We start from the raw sequence: 20,659 nt of genomic DNA, 5'->3' as shown, positions 1-20,659 counted from the left end.
CCAAACCATATCGCCACCGAAAGTACTGGTCTTCATAACAAGGAAGAGTCCCTCACTGTCGTATGCTTGCAAACAGTTAAAACCTTTGGGATTTGGCTGGATTTGCAAAGAGAAAGCAGGGCGGAGCCTATTGTCGTTTTTACTCATTACCAAAGAAGAATCTAGTCAAGCGGCTTATTATTTAGAATGAAAATAAATTGGGTAAATAAAAAAAATTAACATAATTTTTAAAATCCTTCTCAAATACATGTTTCATATTTGTGAAACTCTGGTTTATAATGACCTAGGGTGAATGACCTGTCACCGCACAATAGGGCAAGATGGATTAAGCAATTTAACTATAATAACAGTTTCTCCTTCTGCTTCAAGGTCCAGCTCAAATGTCATCACTTTAATGAATCTGTCCTTGATCCCTTCAGAATTAATCAAAGCCCCGAAGACACAAAAGTAGATCAGACCCGGTTCCTGCCTAGAGCTCAGAAATAATTACATAACAGTGTTTGATAAATGCTCTAATAGAGGTATCCACAAAGGGTTAGTAGAGTCTAACTTCTGCAGCAACTGGAGGAGACTTAACAGGAGGGGATATGTAAGCTTTGTCTTGGAGGATGGGTAAGAGGTCACAAAACAGAAGATGGCAGGTCATTCTAAGCAGGAAGATAATAAAAGAGAGGGTAGAAGGATGTCAAGACGTTAGTTTTAGAAGGACAACTAAGGATAGACATCAGCGCTGAGGAGTTAAGTTAGGAGACTGGCAGCCGTTCAAGCAAAAGATGACGCGGTTGCAGGCATGAGGTGGGAGAGGGAAAGAGTTTAACAAAAGGCAGGAGACAAATTTAGCAGAACTTGATTGTATGGGAGCAAGAACGTGGAGGAGCTGGGGATGACTCCCAAAGCTTGGCAAATGAGTGGGCAGTGAGGCCATTAACTAAACTAGGAAATGCCGCAATAGGAGATAAGAGCAGGCGGAAGAAGGGAGGCTCAAATTCCCTCTGAGCCATTCTGAGCTGGCAATAAGGCCTCTACTTTGAGGTCTTGCATTATTTCCCTTCCTATGCCAGAAAGCACCCTTTCCTGTGAGCTCCAAGGCATCTTGGGTTTTTCATACCGAATTATTCAAGTCTGCTGTGTTGGGACTGCCCTGGTGCTCCACTGGCTAAGACTGCGCTCCCGACACAGGGCGCTCCAGTTCGTTCCCGGGCTTCCCAGACAGCGCTGGTGAAGAACCCACCTGCCAGCGCAAGCATACAGCACTCGGTAGGGAGTCAGTCCCTGGGTCAGGAAGATCGTCCAGAGGAGGAAATGGTAACCCACTCCAGTGTTCTTGCCTGGAGAATCCCATGGACAGAGGAGCCTGGCGGGCTGCAGTCCATGGGGTCACAAAGAGTCAGACACGACCCGCCCATCAATGCAGGGAAATGAAGTATACCCTGGTTCCACCCCTGGGTTGGGAAGATCGCCTGGAGGAGGAAATGACAACCCACTCCTGTCTTCTTGCCTAGAGAATCCCATGGACAGAGGAGCCTGGCGGGCTACCGTCCATGGAGTCTCACAGAGTCCGACGTCTTTCGGCTAAACTGTGACCAGCACAGGGAACTAGCTCCTGCTGGCCACGAGCCACAGCCGAGTTCAGGCGCGGCAACTACAGGCAGCCCCAGCTGCCACCCAAGACCCGGGGCGGCCAAGCAAGTGAGTCGTGGCTTGTTTGTTTTTAATCTGCTGTATTTACAGAGTCTGTCCCTACCCGAAACCATGGAGGAAAGGTGCCAGGTCTCACTGATCTGTGCAATGCCCTCATCTAGGAGCCTTACGCACTGCTGCTGCCCCTGCTGCTAAGTCGCTTCAGTCGTGTCCGACTCTGTGCGGCCCCCTAGACGGCAGCCCACCAGGCTCCCCCACCCCTGGGATTCTCCAGGCAAGAACACTGGAGTGGGTTGCCATTTCCTTCTCCAATGCACGAAAGTGAAAAGCGAAAGTGAAGTCGCTCAGTCGTGTCCGACCCTTAGTGACGCTATGGACTGCGGCCCACCAGGCTCCTCCATCCATGGGATTTTCCAGGCAAGAGTACTGGAGTGGGGTGCCATTGCCTTCTCCGCCTTACACACTGCCAACCCTCAAAGGTTGCATTTGTGAAAGCCATCTCCATCAGATACTGGAAACTGACCGTGAACAGGCGTCGGATCAACGCCCACACCTGTGCAACAGGCTTCTGCAGCATCCCTCCAGCCCGGCCCCACGGCGCCTGCTCTGGGGCCCCCTACCCCATTTTCCCCATCTCCTTTGACGGGCCAACAACCCCGCGAGGATTCTGTCCGCGGCCGGGGTGGCCAGGCCTGCGAGTGGCTGAGCAGACCATCCCTGCAGGCGCCTGCCCCATCGGGCCGCACTGCCCGGCTCTCGGGTGGGCCGGACTCAAGGGCTCCTCACATCCTGAGGGACTCACCGTGGCCTCTGGGAGGCGGTCCGGACACCCCTCCCCATCTCATCCAGGGAGCCCGTGGGGACACCCACCCGTCCGCACCTCGCCGACCGCACCCGCTCCGTGGTGACTGGCCACCCGACGGCCCAAGGGTCCCTGTGTGGGGGAGCGCGGCCTGGCCCCCACCCGCCTAACTCCAGACACCAGGCCTCGGAGGGGGCAGCGCTGCCTCCAGCACAGGCTCCCCTCCCCCGGGGCACTCAGCCCGTGTCCAGGGCGCTGGGCCGGAGTCCAGGCGCGGCAGGAAGGTCCATTCACCTTCCCGGTCACCGCACGCGACGCCCCGGGCGCTGATTGGCGGCCAGCAGGGGCGTGAGCGGTGGGGGGGGCGGGGAGCGGGGTCCTCGAGTCCTCCCGGGCAGCGGGCACATGTGCGGGCCTGGCCACTGCCGCCTCCTCCGCCTCCTCCCCCCGGGGCGAAGGGCAGCAGGCACTCTAGGGCTGGACAAACGTGCGGACCTCAGCCATGGCCGGGTCTGGGTTTGAGTCGCTGGAGCGGTGCTTGGAAAAACATTTGCCACTCACAGAACTGCAGGAGGTCAAACGTCTTCTCTATGGCAAAGAGACCAGGTGCGTGAGCCCAGACGGGCCAGGCAGGGAGCTTGGGGTGGGGGTCGGGGTCCCCTGGGGCCAGCGGGTGTGGATCTGGGGGACCACACAGGGGGCTTCCGGGTCTGAAGGGCTCTGCAGGGGCGGTGGTGAATCCTGGATTGGCGAGCTGAGACCCTGAGTTCTATAGATGGGACCTCAGCTGCACAACCCAGTGTGACCCTTAGAAGCCTGGAGGGAAGGAACAGTTTTGCTCTTTTGCGCTTTCCCTGTGATCACCCAGCTTTCTTTCCAGCTTCCAGTGACCCGCTCCTTCCCCGGCACCAGGCCTGTCCTCTGGCTGGCTGTCTAGGTCGGCACCTCCAGCCAGAGCCCCCATCAGGCCCACTGGAGGTCCTGCCCCCCAGCTCCTCCTTCCCGCAGTGACCGGCCTCTGGTAGGTCCTGGGATGGAGAGGCCTCTGAATCTGGTTGGCGAAGGGACCTTTCCCACTGGCAGGTCCCAGGAGTTAGTTCCCATGCTCGGAGCTAACTCCCAGCCTGCTGTGGGCATCGCTGGGACTTTCCAAGGGCAGTGCACTCTTGGACGCCGGCAGTGCAGGGCTGGAAGACACTTGCCCTTCTGCTCCTGTTTCTCTTTGGTCCACTTTTCTCAAAGCAACCAGAAGATGTAACTCATATCCTGTTTAAAACTCTATAAGTGATTCCCACGGCCCTTAGAATGAAATCCAAACTCTGACCCTACGCAACTCCTGACCAGACATCCTTCCACTTTCTTGCCCGTTTGTGGGCTCCCCCCATCCAGCCACACCACACGCTCCCTGACCTCGTGGCAGTGACCTTGAAGCGCCTGATCAACTCCCCTGAAACTGGAGGGGGTTAATTGGATCAGAGGGTCCCAGCCACCAGCTCATGTGGCGTTCTGACAGGGGTGGGGACCGGACCTCAGAGCCCCAGATGCTTTCACAGGTAGTGGATAGTAAAGGGGGAGCTTTTGGGGTTAGCGTGGTGCAGAACTGTGTCCAGACGGCTCTTCATCCCCAGAGAGGGTGCCCGGGACCGCCCACCCTCCAGGCCCCTCCAGTGGGCTGATGCTGGATCACTGCCTCCCAGGCCACCTGTGAAGGCTCACGGTGGGGGAAACCTCTGAGAGCTGGGGCTCCTAAGGAAAGTGCCCTGAAGCAGGGAGTATTTAAAGGTGAGGCAGGCAAGTTCCCCTGGGAAAAGACAGAGCTCGCGGGTGTCAGAGAGAGTGCTGGGAGCAGAGAAGTTTCCCACGTAGGTGACAGGCCAGGACCCGCTCTAGAGCTCAGGGTAAAGGACTGCCTTGGAAGAAGGACTCTGTGCACACACTGGGGTCACTCCAGAGCAAGGAAGGACTGGCGTGGAAGCCAGATTCCGTTCATCAGTGACCACCAGGCCTCTTCCTGGGGCTTGGCTCACGGCAACTGAGTCAGTGGTTCCGCTTTCCATTCTTCCTATTTCCCCCCTTCTTGGTTCTCTTCCACCCTGCGCTAAGCCCTTCCAAGCTTCACTCTGGGGTTTTAACCGTTTGTACTTATGATTGGGTGGGATTTGGCTATGAACAGACTGCAAAGTGAAGATGGAAACTTACTCATTTAGAAGTTCGTCTGTTCGTGGAACTTTCCTGGAGGCCCAGTGGTTAAGAACCACCTCCGGTGCAGAGGATATGGGTCCAGCTTCTGGTTGGGGACCTAAGATCCTGCACGAAACGTGAAAGTATTAGCCACTCAGTTGTGTCTGGCTCTTTGCGACCCCATGGACTGTAAACTCTGTCCATGGAATTCCCCAGGCAAAAATCCTGGAGTGGGTAGCCATTCGCTTCTCCAGGGGATCGTCCCGACCCAGGGATCCAAGCCGGGTCTCCTGCATTGCAGGTGGATTATTTACTCTCTGAGCCACCAGGGAGACCCCAAGATCCCACTTGCCTAGAGGCCAAAAAACCAAAACACAAAAGAGAAGCAGCATTGTAACAAATTCAATCAAGACTTTTAAAAAATTATCCACATAAAAAAATGTATTTAACAAAGTCTTTTGTTCATTTCTCATGGGCCGACTTGGGTATGGCTGCCTCTGTGGGGGCATGATGGAGTCCTCCCCTAGACTCCGCCTTCGCTCCACGCAAGACTGGCTCCTCTGAGTGCTCACTGGCCCCAAGACAAAGGTGATGCTTAGCAAGTGTTTACTAAGTGAGTGAGCTAAATGGGCCTTTGCTTGTGCCAGACAGATGAAATCCCCAAAGAGCATCAAGGCGCGGTTTAAGACAGCCAGAACCAAGAAGCATTTATTCATTCAACAAACATTTATTGAGCGTTTATTTTTGTCTCAGGCACCAGAGGTCCTAGGATGAGTTAGCCACGGTTCCTGCCCTCAGGGGGCTTCCGTCTTTTGCTGGTTGTCCTGCGCAGCAAGAAGGCATACAGGGAGAGCTGAGGGGGTGTATATGGACGGGGTTGGGGCAAGCGGGGGAGGCTTCTGGGGCGCCAGGCTTCAGCTGCATCCTGAAAGAGACTGAGGAGTTGGTCCGGAGACAGGAAGGGGCTCCGCTGCTCCGGGCCAAGGCGCAGACAGCAGAGGACAGGCCTGTCTGGGGGCTGTGGGTGTAGAATACTGTGGGGGCTCGCCCAGGAGAGGAGGCGGGAGTAGTCGGGGTGGATCCTGGGGGCTCCTCCTCTGCAGAGGAGGCAGGATTGTCCTGGTGGTGCTGGGAGCCTTCAGAGCATTTGCAAAGGGCAGGTGGATGGTGGGGAGGCCTAAACGGGCAGAGTGCCTGGGGGCAGAGAGGAGGAAGGGCTCCAGAAGTCTCAACAGGCGGTGCGGCAGCCAGCCTGGCAGAGGGGGTGTGGGCCCTTGGGTGGCCCGTGTGGGTTCACCTGATGAGGTGCAGCTGGGGGGCAGGCCGGCGCGGCGGGGGTGCTCTGACCAATGGCTGTACACCGCGTGGCTTCAACCAAAGAAATGTATCCCCGTGGTTCTGAAGACCAGAAGCACAAGAGGCGGGGTGTTGGCCAGGGCACGGTCTTCCAAAGGTTCCGGGCAGCGTCCTCCCGAGGCTTTTCTGCTTTCTGGCGGCTTCTGGTTTCCTGGGCCCGTGGCGGCATCACGCCGGCCTCTGCCTCTGATTCCACACTCTTTTCTGCCCGTGTCTCTCCTCTGGGCCTTCCTTTTAAAACCCAGCACTGGCTTATTCGGGCTCCCCCAGGTAATACCAAGTGATCTTATCTTGAGATCCTTAATGCTGTCTGCAAAGACCCTGTTTTTCCCAAAAAGTTCCCAGTCACGAGTTCTGGGTGTTAGGATGTTGGGCGTATCTTTTCTGGCTGAAGGGGTGCACAGGTCAGCCCACAGCCTGTTACAAAGACTCCAGAGAGGTGATGGGCGCTGGCTTGGGGAAAATGCTGGAAAGAAGCGGCAGACGTTGAGGGGCTGTCTCCAGGCTCCGGGAGGGAGGATAACTCGTTTGACATTCTCCACCGTTTGAGTTTTCTTTTTTTCCCCTCCCCATGAGCCTGTGTTTCTTTTGTAACAAAGCTCTGGTTTAATTATTTAAAATGCAGATCCATTAGAGGGGAAGGAGAAGTTCCAGAAGCCAGAGGTTGCCAAGGAAGCAGGGGCTGGGCTCCCTTGAACAAGGCCTGCCTTGACCCCAACTGGAAAGGGGTCTGTGGGGCCAGGACAGGAAGTGATGGGCTTTCCTTCTTGGAGTCGTAAGTGAGGCCCTCAGGGTGGGGGCATCAGCCACCGGGTGAGGGGCAGAGAGCCCGCTGCAGGCACCAAGGGAGGGCTGAGGGCAGCAGAGAGCCCACGTATGAGGTCCTGGTCCGTTGGCTGGGCTCCGTCCGCCGCGGCTGTCCGTCGCCCCACTGCCTCTGTGAGCCGAGCCCCTTGGTGGAACCAGGACACGGTTGGGGGTGCATCTTGAGGGCCAGGTGGGTTCTCCAGGAGGAAGTGGGGCAGGGCCGGGCAGGCCAGGATAACAGGAGGGCAGGGAAAGCCTCCAGGAGGTGGCCCCAGGCCTCGGGGCCGGGTGTCCCCAGGGAGCTGGGGTGGGGTGGGGCGGGCCGGCCAGAGGCTGCAGGACCAGCTTACACCTGGGGGGCTTGTGGACCTCCGGCGAGCTTTCCCAGCCGATGTCTTCCTCCTGGCTGAGGACAGGCCGCTCGCCCGGCCCCCCGCTGCAACGGTGACTTGTCCTGGGGGGCGGGGGACCGTCTCTGAGGCCCCCACGGCAACAGGAGGCACGGTGTGGGCTTGGCAGCTATTTCTAACCTGTCACAGTGCATGGAGCCCTGATGAGTTTGAAAAGCAAGGCTGACTGTCAGGGCGGAACCCAGCTCAGAGCTGTCAGGGAGCCGTCACGGAAAGCGCCTGGCAGGGGGGCGGTGGCAGGGGCGCTTGGGCTGACAGGGCTGTGATTTTGAAAGAAACGTCGTTAAGAAAGGGATTCAAAGTGGGAGAGGAGTATTATTAGATAACGGCTGTCAGGCAATTTTCTGAGGTATTCTCGGGGTATTTCGTAACCCTCTCGCCCCCTAGATGGTCAGCTCTTCCTGGGCCCTCTCCTGCAGGTTCCACCCCTGGGCGGGGGCACGGAGCGGGCATCAGCATTTGCCGTTTGGCCCGTGGTCACTTTGGTGGGAGGTTTTATCAATAATCCACTTGCCTCTGTTAATAAACCACACACCGGGAGGAGCCCTTCAGCCTTTGGACTGGATGCCCAGGCCCCACCTCACCCGTCCGGCACCGGGCCGGAGCTGCCCTCTCTGCTGGGGGTCCTGGCAGGGCAGGGGTCCCCAGATGCTCGTGACCCTCCATCCTGCTATCAGTCCTGGCCTCCTGCTTGCCTGTCTCCTTACAACCTGCTGTGTGACCCCCCCAGCTCACAGAGCCCTCTGACTCCAGTCCACAGATGTTTGGGGGACTCCGTCACCTCTCACCTATGCTGAGACTTTAATCCCCGCCCCTGATTTCAGCAGCTTGAACATCAACCTCTTGCCTAGGTTCCCTGCCGCCCCGTCCCCCTGCCCTCCTCTGTGGGGCCTAACCACTTGGCCTGCTGGCTCCAGAATCCGGTTGAAGCCATTCTCCGCCCGCCGGGGCCCTTGGGGGTGGGGCGGTCCCCCGTCCTGCAGCCCCGCCCCAGCTTCCCACACGTGGTCGCGGCCCTGGCCAGCTCCTGCACCTTCCTGCCGGGACACCGCATGCACCCCTTCTCGGCTGGAGGAGAGACTGCGGGTGTCGTCAGGTGCCGCGGACCCACTCAGCTCATCTGGCCTCTGCCTTCCTGCATCTAGGAAGCTCGACCTGCCCGGCGCGGCTCTCGAGGCTGCCTCCAGAGGGGACTTCGAGCTGCAGGGCTATGCGTTCGAGGCCGCCGCGGAGCAGCAGAGAAGGCCCCGGACCGTGCGTGTGGGGCTCGTTCAGAACAGGACCCCGCTCCCCGCAGACACACCCGTGGTGAAGCAGGTAGGCCTCTCCCGCCTGTAAGACTTGGCCATGGTCCCCGCTGGCCGACCAGCTGCTCTGCCCTGGTGTGGCACCCCCCCACTGGCCCTCCAACCATGTCCCTTGCTTTTCTCTTTCTTTGGCCCCTACCGCTTTCTCCGCCTCCCTCTCCTGGGATGGAGCTCAAGTTGCCAGGGAGGAGGCCACCCTCGGGCTCCTGCGCTCTCTGTTGGAACCCTGCCTCTTGGGCTCCGGCCAGCGCACATGTCTGTCCAGCCCGTGTGCCTCTGCCTGGCTCCTCGGTGCGGGAGTCACCCGCGCAGCCTCCATCGGGTTGCAAATCTGTCTCCTTGGCCAGTCCAGGTTGTCAGGAGGTCATGGCGGGGCAGAGACGTGGTCCTTACCTCCCCACCCTCCTCCAGCACCTAGAAACATGCTCCCAGCCCAGCCTCTGCAGGGCCCTGTAGGGGGGGCGCCCAGTGTCTCTGGGTTTCAGCCTGGCCCCACCAGGTTCCGCTGGTCTGTCTCTAAACAAAAACACTTCCAAATGTCTCCTGGGAGCCAGACAGTGGGCTGAGGACAGGGATAATTTGAGGATGTCTCTCCTAAGGAGCTCATGGGGTCATGAGACAGGAAAGCCCGGGGGAGCGGCGCTGCTGTTGGGGTGCACGTAGGCTGGGGGGCAGCCCAGGTATCCCGATTCTCGCCCCCACCATGGACGACACGTGAGAACACACGCTGGGCAGGTCAGGTCGGGGAGAGGGAGCATGTTCTGGTAGAGGGCGCAGCTGGGCGTCCTTGGAAGATCAGGAACACGCGGGGACAGAGCTGGCAGGACTGGGCATCCCCACAGCTGCAGACGCAGGGTGTCCTGAGTGACCGGGGTCCCAGGGCTGGGGGCCAAAGGGGGAGGTGACCCAGGGGACGGCTCTGGTGTGTGCTGGGCCCCTCTCTGAGGAAGCAGCTCACATCTCAGCAATGCCACGAGGCGGGCAGCCTTCTCCCCATTCTCCAGACAGGGAAAACCCAGGCTCAGTGAGGCGGCGTCCAGTGCCTGAGGGACCCCAGGGCCTCTGCCCCTCCACCTTTGCCCATGGCTTCGGGCCCGAGGACTGTCCCCATCCCAGAACCTCCCACCCCGCGCGTCTTCCTGGAGCGGGCCCGGTGGGGGATGGGCGTTAAAGTTGGCCTTAACCAGTAGAACCTGAGGAGGAGGAAATGGCAGCCCACTCCGGTGCTCTTGCCTGGAGAATCCCAGGGACGGGGGAGCCTGGTGGGCTGCCGACTACGGGGTCACCCAGGGTCGGACGCGGCTGACACGACTTAGCAGCAGCAGTAGAACCCGCTGGGCTCTCACGCTCGCTGTTTGACTTGCCAGGTCGCCGCCCTCCACAGGCGCATGGAGGCCGTCGTGGAGGTGGCTGCCATGTGTGGAGTCAACGTCGTCTGCTTCCAGGAGGCGTGGAGTAAGTCTCTCTCCCGACGCTTTCTCTGCCGCTTGCAAAACCGCAGTCTTACCTCCACGTCGCCGGGAGCGTCTGCTGCTGCTGCTGCCAAGTCTCTTCAGTCGTGTCCGGCCCTGTTCTGCTTTCTGTCCCTGCGCATTTGACGGCTCTGGGGCCTCGTGCCTGTGGAATCCTGCAGTGTTTGGCCCTTGGTGTCTGGCTCGTCTCGCTGAGCGTCGTGTTTCAAGGCCCGTCCCTGTTGTTGCGAGTGTCAGACTGCCCTTCCTTTCCGTGGCCGCATAATATCTCATTGTTTGGATGGATCCCGTTCTGCTTACCCTTTCTCCCACCCCCATCTTATTTAGTGGCTTGAATAATCCTTGGTGCATGACAGGTGCTAAAAATATTTGTTGGGTGGTTTAACCAACTTCTTCTCGTTCTTGGAAAACTCCCACTCATCCATCAAGGCTTAATGTGGACACACTCTCCTTTGGGGGGCCCTGGGGGCTCCCCTGCACAGAACTGAGCACCCCACCAGGTTCCCATTGAGCGCCCCATCTCGGCTGGCATCTCCTGAGGGCAGGGCGGGGTCTAAGTCCAGAGCGTGCCTTGAGGAGCGCTGGTTCAGTGAATGGGGGACCCCCTTTTCCCTTTGATTTGCAGAATGTGGTTAGAACTTTGCAGCCAGCCTCCCCCAACCTGCCTTCCACATGCGGCTTTTGAAAGTTTGTTTACACTACAGGGGTTGTGAAAACAGGAAAAGAAACCATTCAGATGGAAATGGAGAAATGCGGAGAGCTTAGCAGCCTGAAACGAAATCGGAAAGGGAGGTCTTATCCTCTTGGGGCCCTTGAGTCTCTCCTAATGCTCTGAAAGCTGTGAGTGAGCGGTCATTAGGGATCTTTCTTTGTTATCAACAGCGTTCTTGTTGGCTTCCTTAAAATAGCTCATCCGTCTTCACCCAAGGAGCCTGGGGAGTCTTGAGCCCGATGCCGAGGCCCCCGGGGCTGCTTCTGGCAGAGTCCGCTGCCCACTTCGCTGCCTCCGTGGGCCACGTCCCGGGCGGCCGAGATGGTTGTGGTGCCACCGTCCTCCCAGGTTGCCAGGGACTGGAAGGGACTGGGGAGCCTGGTGCCCCGCTTCCTCCTCTGTGGGATGAAGAGTCACGCTCACCTCACAGGGGACAGGCTGCCTCTCACCAGGCCTGGCACCGTGCTGGGCACGCAGCCCGGGTTTGGGAAAGACTGTGACAACTTAAAAAAAAAAAGTGCGCCACGTGAGAGTTAAGTTTTATTGGGGGCAATATGAGGACTGCAGCCCAGGAGACAGCCCCTCAGACAGCTCTGAGAAGCTGCTCCGAAGGGGTAGCGGGGGAAGGTCAGTCTCTGTGTGATTTTGGTTACGGGGGAGCGCACGCATGTGTTTTTCTGGTAGAAAGTTTCTGCTGGTCTCGTGAAGCTTCTGTTCAGGGGGAACAGTCGTCACCACAAAGGATTCTCGTGCTTTTCTAGACGCGAGGGCATACAGGAGCTGGCTCATAACATCAGCCTCTGAGAACACCTACCTCCCTGAAGACCTGTCCTGCCAGGTTCCCGGGGCAGAGTGCCCCATTTCTGCTCTGACAGTGAACTCCTGCAGGGGGTGCTGGGGGTCAGCAGCTGCCACAGCACAGTCATCTACTCCTTGCAGAGGTACATGGCAAGCCCCCCATGCAGGTGCCAATTTGGGTCGCCAGCTGATGACAGTGAGGCCACACACGCCCTGTGCAGCAACCAGGTAAAGGCCTCCTCGGCCACATCCCACAGCTTTCCCACAAACCTTCGCTGCAGGCCGGTCAGTTTCAGAGCTGTCCAGTGGCATTAACACTGTGCAAATGCCAAGTAAATAGTTGCCTCTGTGTGGCAACCTCAAGTTCTGCTTTTTCGGAATGTTGTGGATTTTTTTTTTTTCAAACATTTTCCACCCTCAGCTGGTGGGGGAACCCACAGGTACAGAGGGCCAACTCTGCACGGAATTGGTCCAAAGAAGGAATTCAGTGCTCCAAGTCACGAAGGAAAAGACAGCAGCTCGGCAGGAAGTGGGCAAAGGGTGCGGAAGCGATCACCTGGAGGATGAGTCCAGAAGAGCCAGTGACCACGCGGCCGGGGCTCCAGCTCGCCGGGGACGCAGGAGAGCGCCAGCAGACCAGCGGACGTGGAAGCGTGTGCGCGAGGTGGTGGAGCACGCTCGGCCGGAGTGCGTGCCTCCCTGGTGCCTACCCGCTGCCAGCCCCCTCCGCCCCCGCAGGGGAAACCTCCGCTGAGAATCTGGGGCCCTGGCATTCTTTGAATTGTTACCGCACGTGTGTGTACCTGCTCGCTCTTTTTTTTAAAGCACACAAACCTCAGTGAGTTATGAACCTTCCTGCTGAGCTGGCCCTCTCGATGGTGGGGCATCATCTATCCAGAGAGGACAGAAAGCATGCTTTTATCCCCGGAGAGCGCTCGGCCCATCCAGCATGTCCCAGACTTCTGCTGGGGCCATTACACGAACGGCTCTCCTCTGTCCTGCAGAGGCCTCAGCCCCCGGGAGGAGGAGCATTCCTATGGACGTGGGAGGGGACCCTCGGACACCGTCTCCAAGAAGCCTCGGCTGTGCTCGTAACGACCTGCAGGTCCGCCAGCAGTTTCTGGCTGTACCTTGTACAGAATTGTTTCACATATGGTTTAGCCGCTAAATCGTGTCTGACTCTCGCAACCACGTGGACTGTAGCCCCCAGGCTCCTCTGTCCATGGGACTTTCCAGGCAAGAGTCCTGGAGTGGATTCCCATCTCCTTCTCCAAGGGGATCTTCCCGACCCAGGGATCGAACCTGCATGCCCCACATTGGCAGGCGGATTCTTTACTGCTGAGCCACCAGGGGCTCCCGCTGTGTGTGTGTGGTTGACCTTTTGGTAGCACAGACATAGCATAAAGCTGACCATTTTAACCATTTTTTGGTGGGTTCAGTTCCGTAACATTCAGCGCACGCACATTGTCGTGTAACCATCGCCACCGTCCGCGTGCAGAGCCTTCTCACCTGCCCACTGATGCTCCAGCCCCTTGAACAGCAGCCCGTCGTTCTGCGCGCCCCCCCAGGCCCGGCACCCGTCCTTCCGCTCTCTGTCTCCGTGAACCTGCCTGTCCTGGGCGCCCCACGTGAGTGGACCCGTGCAGCGCTTGTCCTCCTCTGTCTCCCTTATTTCACCGCACGCAACGTCTTCAGATTCATGGGGTTGCACAGAGTCGGACACGACTGAGCGACTGAACTGAACTACTGTCTTCAGGGTCCACCCATGTTGGAGCAAGTGTCAGAATTTCCTGCCTTTTTAAGGCTGAATAAGGTGGCTCAGCGGTAAAGAATCCGCCCGCCAACGCAGGATACGTGCGTTCGACCCTTGGGTCGGGAGGATCCCCTGGAGAAGGAAATGGCCACCCGTTTCAGTATCCTTGGCTGGGAGAATCACCATGGACAGAGGAGGCTGGCGGGCTACGGTCCACGGGGTCACAAAGGGTCGGACGCGCCTGAGCACACAGCACAGTGTCCCACCGAGCGGGTGGACCGCCGGCCAGCCATTCGTCCGCTGATGGACCCGGGTCATTTCCATCTTTCGGCCGCTGTGAGCCTGGGTGTGCAAGCGTTTGTTCAGCTTTCTGCTGCAAGTGTATCTAAGACCGTAGGCAGGATGGCTGGCCTCTGCCCTAGAAGCCGGGAAAGGGGGGGCTCTGCCCGTCGTCCACAGCCGGGGGTGGGCTCAGGAGGCAGGCCCCCGCACCAGGCCGAGGGGCCCCTCGGAGGCCCTGAGCCTGGGTGTGACTCTGGCCTGCCTCCTCTCCACAGCGATGCCCTTTGCTTTCTGTACGAGAGAGAAGCTTCCGTGGACGGAATTTGCCGAGTCAGCGGAGGACGGGCCCACCATCAAGTTCTGTCAAGAGGTAAGACGTTAAGCGGCCTTCAGCCGGCAAGCCAGCCCTGGGGGCGGCGGACACGTGCGGGTCAGAGCGTGGCCTCCGCGGCCGGGGTGGTCCTGCCCCAAGGCAAGTGCGCCCGCCTGGCTCTGGTTTTGCAGATAAGAGCAGATAAGACTATTTATTGCCCTTTTTTTCCCTCAAGTGTCCTTTCACTTGAAATCAGTTTCAGAGCCAGAGGGGCCCTTCATGCCTTTTTAGAAAATGACATTAATGAATTCAGGTTATTCATGGCCGCGCTAGGCCTCCGTTGCTGCGTTGAGGCGAGTGGGGGCTCCCTCGAGCTGGGCCCCCCGGGCCCCAGGGGTGCCGGCTCTGGCGGTGGCCGTTCCTGCTGCTGTCTGGAGTGCGGCCTCACTAGTCGGGGTGCACAGGTTTAGTTGCTCTGCGGCAGGTGGGATCTTCCCCGACCGGGGATCGATCCCGTGTTCCCCGCATTGGCAGGCCGATTTTTCCCTGCTGGACCCTCCAGAGAAGTTCCCCGTCGTGGCTTTTTAAGTGAGGGAGCTGCAGCCCGCAGAGGTGGCCTGGGGGTGACCCGCCCAGAGCAGGGTCTGCAGCCAGCAAGGGGTGGCCCTGGCACCTGGGGACTAGGGTCAAGCCCGCGTCCCTGGCCAGAGCCCTGTACCCCACTTGCTGGGGCCTGACAGGTGTGGCCCGTCTCATCAGTGTAGAAACCGGGCCTCATTTTTCTTTATTTAAACCTCATAGTGTGTTCCAAGATTCTGTTTCTATGCATTGTCCAGGAAGGGCAGCTGTGTGGAGGCAGAGAACAGGTCGGTGGCTGCCAGGGGCTAAGCGGGGAGAAGGGATGAGCAGGGATGCTCACGGGGACGGGGTTTCCGCTTGGGGCGTTGAAAAATTTCTAAAATTAGGTTGTGGTGTCGGTTGCACAACTCTGAGTGTGCTGAAAACCACGGACTGCTGCCCTTTGAAGCGATGGACGTTATGCTTCTTGAACTGTCTCCGTGGAGCGCCACCCCCAAAACCCCCATGACGTCCCACACGGTGGCTTATGCTCACTCTCACCTCGGAAAACTCCCGTCATTCCTATGGAAATTTCGGGGCTTTTGGAGCTGCGCTGTGACCACAGTGACCCTGTCAATAGCGAGCCGTGATTCCAAGCAGCCCTCTTCTCAGGCTGTAGGGGGATGCCTCCCAGCCACTAGGTCGGTTCTGTGCCTCGGACAAGAAGATGACAAGGACCAGGCAGGAAGTGATCGCAGACGGCGTGCCTGAACCAGGACGGGAGGAAGAAAGGGCAGAAGGAGGATGGGAGTGTGCTGGTCCAGGGCACCCGTGTCCACATCAGGGCCCCAGGGCCACGGCCACCCCCGCGTGACTCCTGGCATCCTGCGGTACGGTCACCGTCCTGTCGCTGAGGTCGGGGGTAGCAACGGGCTGAGCTCAGATGACCGGCTGGGGCTGCTCCTCCTGGCCCCCAGATCCTGCAGTTCTCATTTGAGACAAAAGGAATCTGGTATCGAAGAGTTATGTTTGGTTGGGTTCTGGGTTTCTGGTTTTTTTTGGGTAGATGAGACATACGATTTTTTTTCCTTTTTTTAATCTTTTTTTTTTTCGGCTGCGCCAAGAGGCGTGTAGAATCTTAACCTGTGCCCCTGCAGTGGAAGCGCAGAGTCTTAACCACTGTGCTGCCAGAGAAAGCCCTGGTTTTCCTCTTTCTATTGCGCTAAAAGGGCTTCCCAGGTGGCTTGGTGGTAAATAATCTCCCTGCCACTGCAGGAGAGGAGGGTTGAGTCCCTGGGTTGGGAAGATCCCCCGGAGGAGGAAATGGCAACCCTCGCCAGTATTCTTGCCTGGGTGCTGTCAGGGGCGAGGAGCCTGGCGGGGCTGCAGTCCGCGGGGTGGCAGAGCGTGTGGCGTGCCTGAGCGTGCACACTGCGGCAGAAACCACGTCTCCGGTCACCTCAAGCACTCCTAGGCGTCCTGGTCAGGGGTGGTGAGTGCCTTCACAGCGTTGCACGACAGGCCTCCAGAAGTCGTCGTCTTGCAGGCCCGAAACCCTCCAGCCACGTATCAACCCCGCTCCACCTCCAGCTGCGGGCACCTGACCCGCTTGGTCTCTGTGAATTCGACTGCTTTCGATGCCCCACCTGAGTGCACGTCTGCAGTGTTGGTCCTTTTGCGCCTGGCTGGTTTCACTTGGCATGACGTCCTCAGTTTCATCCACGTCAGAGACCACAGCCACTTCACCCATGGGCCAGGACCGCCTTCCTTCTTAAGGCTGGACAACACTCCGTTCAGTCCATCCTAAAGGAAATCAACCCTGAATGTTTGTTGCAAGGACTGATGCTGAAGCTCCAATACTCTGTCGACCCAATGCAAAAAGCCAGCTTGTCAGAAAAGACCCTGATGCTGGGAAAGATCGAAGGCAGGAAGAGAAGGGGGCGGCGGCAGAGGATGAGCTGGTTGGATGGCATCACCGACTCGATGGACATGAGTTTGAGCAAGCTCCAGGAGGTAGTGAAGGACAGGGGAGCCTAGTAGGCTACAGCCCATGGGGTCACAAAGAGTTGGACGCGACTGAGCAGCTGAACAAAATGACAATACTGAACTGCAAGCATGCGTGAAGCCGCTCAGTCGTGTCCGACTCCTTGTGACCCCAGGCACTGCAGCCCGCCAGGCTCCTCCGTGCATGGGATTTTCCAGGCAAGAGCGCTGGAGAGGGGTGCCTTTGCCTTCTCCGACTGCGTGTGCACGCCACGCTTTATCTGGTGGGGTTGCCCCTCCCTTGGCTGGCGTGAGCAGCGCTGCTGGGGGCATGGGTGAGCACTCGCACTCTCCCACTCAGCTGCCAGCCCTGTGGCGCTTGTGTTTAACTCCGTGAGGAACCCAACATCATTTATACTCCTGCTGGCATTTTATGAAGGTTCCCGTTTCCCCACACCCTGGTCAACGCTCCTTATCTGCTTTTTTCGTCTTGTCTCGTTATTGCCTCCGGGTCTGAAGGTCTGTGGGAAGTGGTATGAAGGCTTGCTTTTATTTTATTTGTACTGCGGGGTCTGTGATCTTTGTCGAGGGGTCACAGGGTTGGAAAACGTAAGACTGCTCTCTGCACCCTTTAGAATTAGGAAATCAGCCTTAGCCACACTAGAAAGGTCCCCAGGGCTATGTTCAGTGTTTCAGAAATCCTGATATAACCCGTATAGTGCTGATATAAGCCCAGGCTCATGGAAATGTCAAGTGATTTGATTCTGACTAGAACTGTTTAAGTGTAGACTGCTTAAGAATCGGGAGAGTGGGACTTCCGTGACGGTCCAGAGGTCCAGACTCTGCACTCCCCCTGCCGGGGGCAGAGCTCAGCCCCTGCTTGGGGAGCTCATATCCTGCACACCAGCTGATCCCAGACCAATATTACGTACGACCAGCAACTACCCATAAAAGTATAAACCACAACAACACAGAGAATGCAAAAACGCAGCCAGTGGGAGACTGAAGCTCTCTCTCCTAGATATTGGATCAAGGAGAAATCAAGGATTACAGCGCTTCTGGGAGGAGAAGATTATACGGACATGTCATATTCAAGCAACGCAAACTGATGGCATCGAATCGTGCCACATGAAAGAAACATCTAAAATCAGAGTAAAGTATCTCGCCTGTTGGTGCAGACGACGTCGTTCGGTCACTAAGTCGTGTCCCGCCGTTTGTAACGTGGCACACGGTACATGAGGTGAAGAAACGGTTCTTCTCGCTTGTAGGATGCATTTCAGGTCTTTGGGGAGACCCTGAAGTGGGATCGGGGGTCCTGGGGTCGTTCTGGGTTTACTTTTGGGGGCGTGGCCCTACTGTTCCCCACAGCAGCTGCACCGGCCGTCCACTCCCAGCGGGGGTGCCCGAGGACGAAGCCGGCTCCTATGTAGCTAAGCTTGGGCATCAGAACAGCGCTGGCATTTGGTCTTTAAAAGGACAAGCATAGAGAAAGCGCGGAGCCCAGACGTTATCTAGGAGGACCCTCGAATCCTTCCGTAAAAATGTCCGATGCGCGATTTGAAAGGAGGGTGGCACCACGTCTGTTTTTCCAGCTGGCGAGGAAGCACAGCATGGTGGTGGTGTCCCCCATCCTGGAGCGAGACTCGGCCCATGGGGACGTCCTGTGGAACACGGCTGTGGTCGTCGCCAGCTCCGGAGCGGTCCTGGGCAAGACGAGGAAGAACCACATCCCCAGAGTGGGCGACTTCAACGAGGTGAGCCACCCCGCCTGGGCCCGTGAGCAGCCCGGCCGCCGCATGGTGTGACTTCCCCGCGTCGCCCTGCGTCACGCAGGCGCCTGGGGTACAGTGGGCGTCCCGGGCGAGTCCCCACGTGTCTTTAGCACAGAGGGCTATGTTCTTGCATATATTAATATTTTTAAAAATATAACCCGAGTTGGCCTCCTGGAATTCTTCTTGAAAGTAAGGAGCATGTTTTCAGGTCTACTATGACCTTCTGCTTGTCTGGATATTCATTCTGTTCAGGTTTTTGAGAGTTTGATATTGAAACTCCAGCTAAAAATTTTAGTTTACTTAAAAAAAAAAATTGTAAGCTGTATGTCACTCTGTCCTCTATTTTCCAAGTCTCCCGTCAGTGTGTTATCACACTTCCATAATTTAAAAAATAAAGAGGGAAAGAAAAGCAGCACATAAGTTAAAACCAGCACCGACGGGGCACACGCGTGAGGCGACCGCCGGGCCCTGCAGGCCCTGAGCGCCTCGTCCGTCAAGGTCTGGTCCCTGTTTGGGGGTGGGGGGGGATCCTTGTCTGGGGCTCCCCCGGGGTCTGAGTGTCAGGTGGCCGTGAGGGCTGCGCGTCTGAGCGCAGGTGTGTAGGCCAGGGCTTCAGCCCCTGCTCAGGGCCTAACTGGTTGGCTGTCCTAACTGGTTAACGCCCATCGTGGGTGGAGGGAGGTGGACGTTGGCTGGCGGGAAATGGACCTCGCCTAATGCCTGAGATCTGAAGTCTGAACTGGGTCTGCAGTAAGTACAGCTGTTCAGGGTGTGATGCCCTCTGCCCTCCCCAGCTGCGAGGGTCCCAGCTGCTCCCAGGCCGGTCGGGCAGACGTGAAGGGGTGTGCAGAGCTGGCCGAGGCCCCCAGAGGAGAAAGAAGCACCCAGCGTGCCCCAGGGACCGCTGGAGGCAGGGGGCAGCAAGACGTGCCCCCGAACCTGCTCACTCTGGTTTAACCCTGAGCTCCCCGCAGAGAGCGACGGGCTTGTCTCGGTGCACCAGGACCTGCTTGCATGTCCACGCGGTGCACACATCCTGGCTGCTGCCCAGCTCGGCCGAATTTTGAGGTTAACGGGAGGAGGCAGAGGCAGGGAGCGGACCTGTGTGGGACCCTGGCCGGCACCCCGAGGAGGCTGCAGAGTTGCCAGGACTGTGTCCTGCCTACTGGCCGTGGGAGACGTCCTTGACCCCAGGCAGTGTGTCCAGGGAGGCCCGTGGAACAGGGCACTCCCTGGGAGGAATTCCAGTCTCAGATGGGCCTTGGTCGGTGGCTCAGATCACACATGTTGGCGTGTGCCCCCCCCCAAGCCGGCGGGGTACAGATGGCTGGTGAGGACGTTGACCACACGCCTCAGCCTCTAGTGATGCTGGGATGAAACCTCACCCAGTTTATCCTTGACATACTGCGGGAAGAAGCTCTGGGGGCTTTCTGCCTCGTCACCGCAGGTCTGTGGGCAGGGGCTCCAGCCACGGTGCTTTCCCCTCGGGCGAGCTTGCTCATGTGGTGCCTGGGTTTCAGGTTTGGGTTTTTTTTTTTTATTTTTAGTCTAAGTGGTCTGAAATTTTGGAGTTTAGAGTCATACCAGGAGTGTCCCTTCGGGAGGACGGGCGATGCTTTCATTTTTCTGTCAAGCCTAAGAAAAGGGAAGCTTGGCAGCTCTGAGCATCTGTCCGCGGCCCTCTGTCTTCCAGTCCACGTACTACATGGAGGGAAACCTGGGCCACCCCGTGTTCCAGACCCAGTTCGGGCGGATCGCCGTCAACATCTGCTACGGGCGGCACCACCCCCTCAACTGGCTGATGTTCAGCATCAACGGGGCCGAAATCATCTTCAACCCCTCCGCCACCATCGGAGCGCTCAGGTCACTGGGCCCAAGGGGCTCGGCGGGGGCCCGGGGGCCGGGTTTCGGGGCGCAGAGGCGGGTTGGGTGAAGAGCAGGCAGGTGACCACCGGGATGTGCAACGTCCCCGAGCCCTGGGACGGTGAGTGCTAGGGCCAGCCAACTTAGGCGTCCGTTACAGTCCCCGCCTCGAAGAGCTGAGGGGTCTCCCCAGGTGGTGCTACGTGGTCACGAACCCACCTGCCGATGCAGGACACGCAGGAGATGCGGGTTCGGTCCCTGGGTCGGGAAGACCATCCCCCTGGAGGAGGGCAGGGGAACCCACCCCAGTGTCCTTGCCTGGAGAATCCCCACGGACAGAGGCGGCTGGCGGGCTGCAGTCCCCAGGGGTCGCCCAGACTCGGACACGCCATGCTGAACAGCAGTGCCCTGCTGCGAAACACCGTCCTTGGCTGCGGTGAGGTCTCGGGCAGGGCCCGCTGGCAGGATTCGGGAAAGCTCCCCTTCTAAGGGCCGGAGCATCGGGGGTTACCCGAGCAGCTTTGGCTCCCCTCCCGTCCCGCGCGGGCGGGCGACGACGGAAGGGTCCGAGCTGACAGGGTCCTTGAGAGATCAGTCAAGGGTCTCTGCCACCTGCGTTTACCCAGCCACGTGGTGTTAGCCTTATCCC

General features: G+C 58.4%; 1 protein-coding gene across 1 annotated transcript; it reads left to right on the top strand.

Annotated features, from left to right (window-relative positions):
- Nucleotides 1-2,849: 2,849 nt before the first annotated feature.
- On the top strand, nt 2,850-20,010 carry UPB1 (beta-ureidopropionase 1; the record flags this gene model as incomplete). The annotated part of the gene is given in 6 exon segments (XM_018044912.1): nt 2,850-3,049; nt 8,343-8,514; nt 9,872-9,959; nt 13,797-13,891; nt 17,968-18,129; nt 19,841-20,010. Coding segments are annotated over 6 exon segments (791 nt in total), but the record flags the coding sequence as incomplete, so codon positions are not given.
- Nucleotides 20,011-20,659: the final 649 nt, after the last annotated feature.

Source organism: Capra hircus, unplaced genomic scaffold (assembly GCF_001704415.2).
Source record: "Capra hircus breed San Clemente unplaced genomic scaffold, ASM170441v1, whole genome shotgun sequence".
Classification (NCBI taxonomy): domain Eukaryota; kingdom Metazoa; phylum Chordata; class Mammalia; order Artiodactyla; family Bovidae; genus Capra; species Capra hircus.
This window is presented reverse-complemented; position numbering and strand designations above follow the sequence as displayed.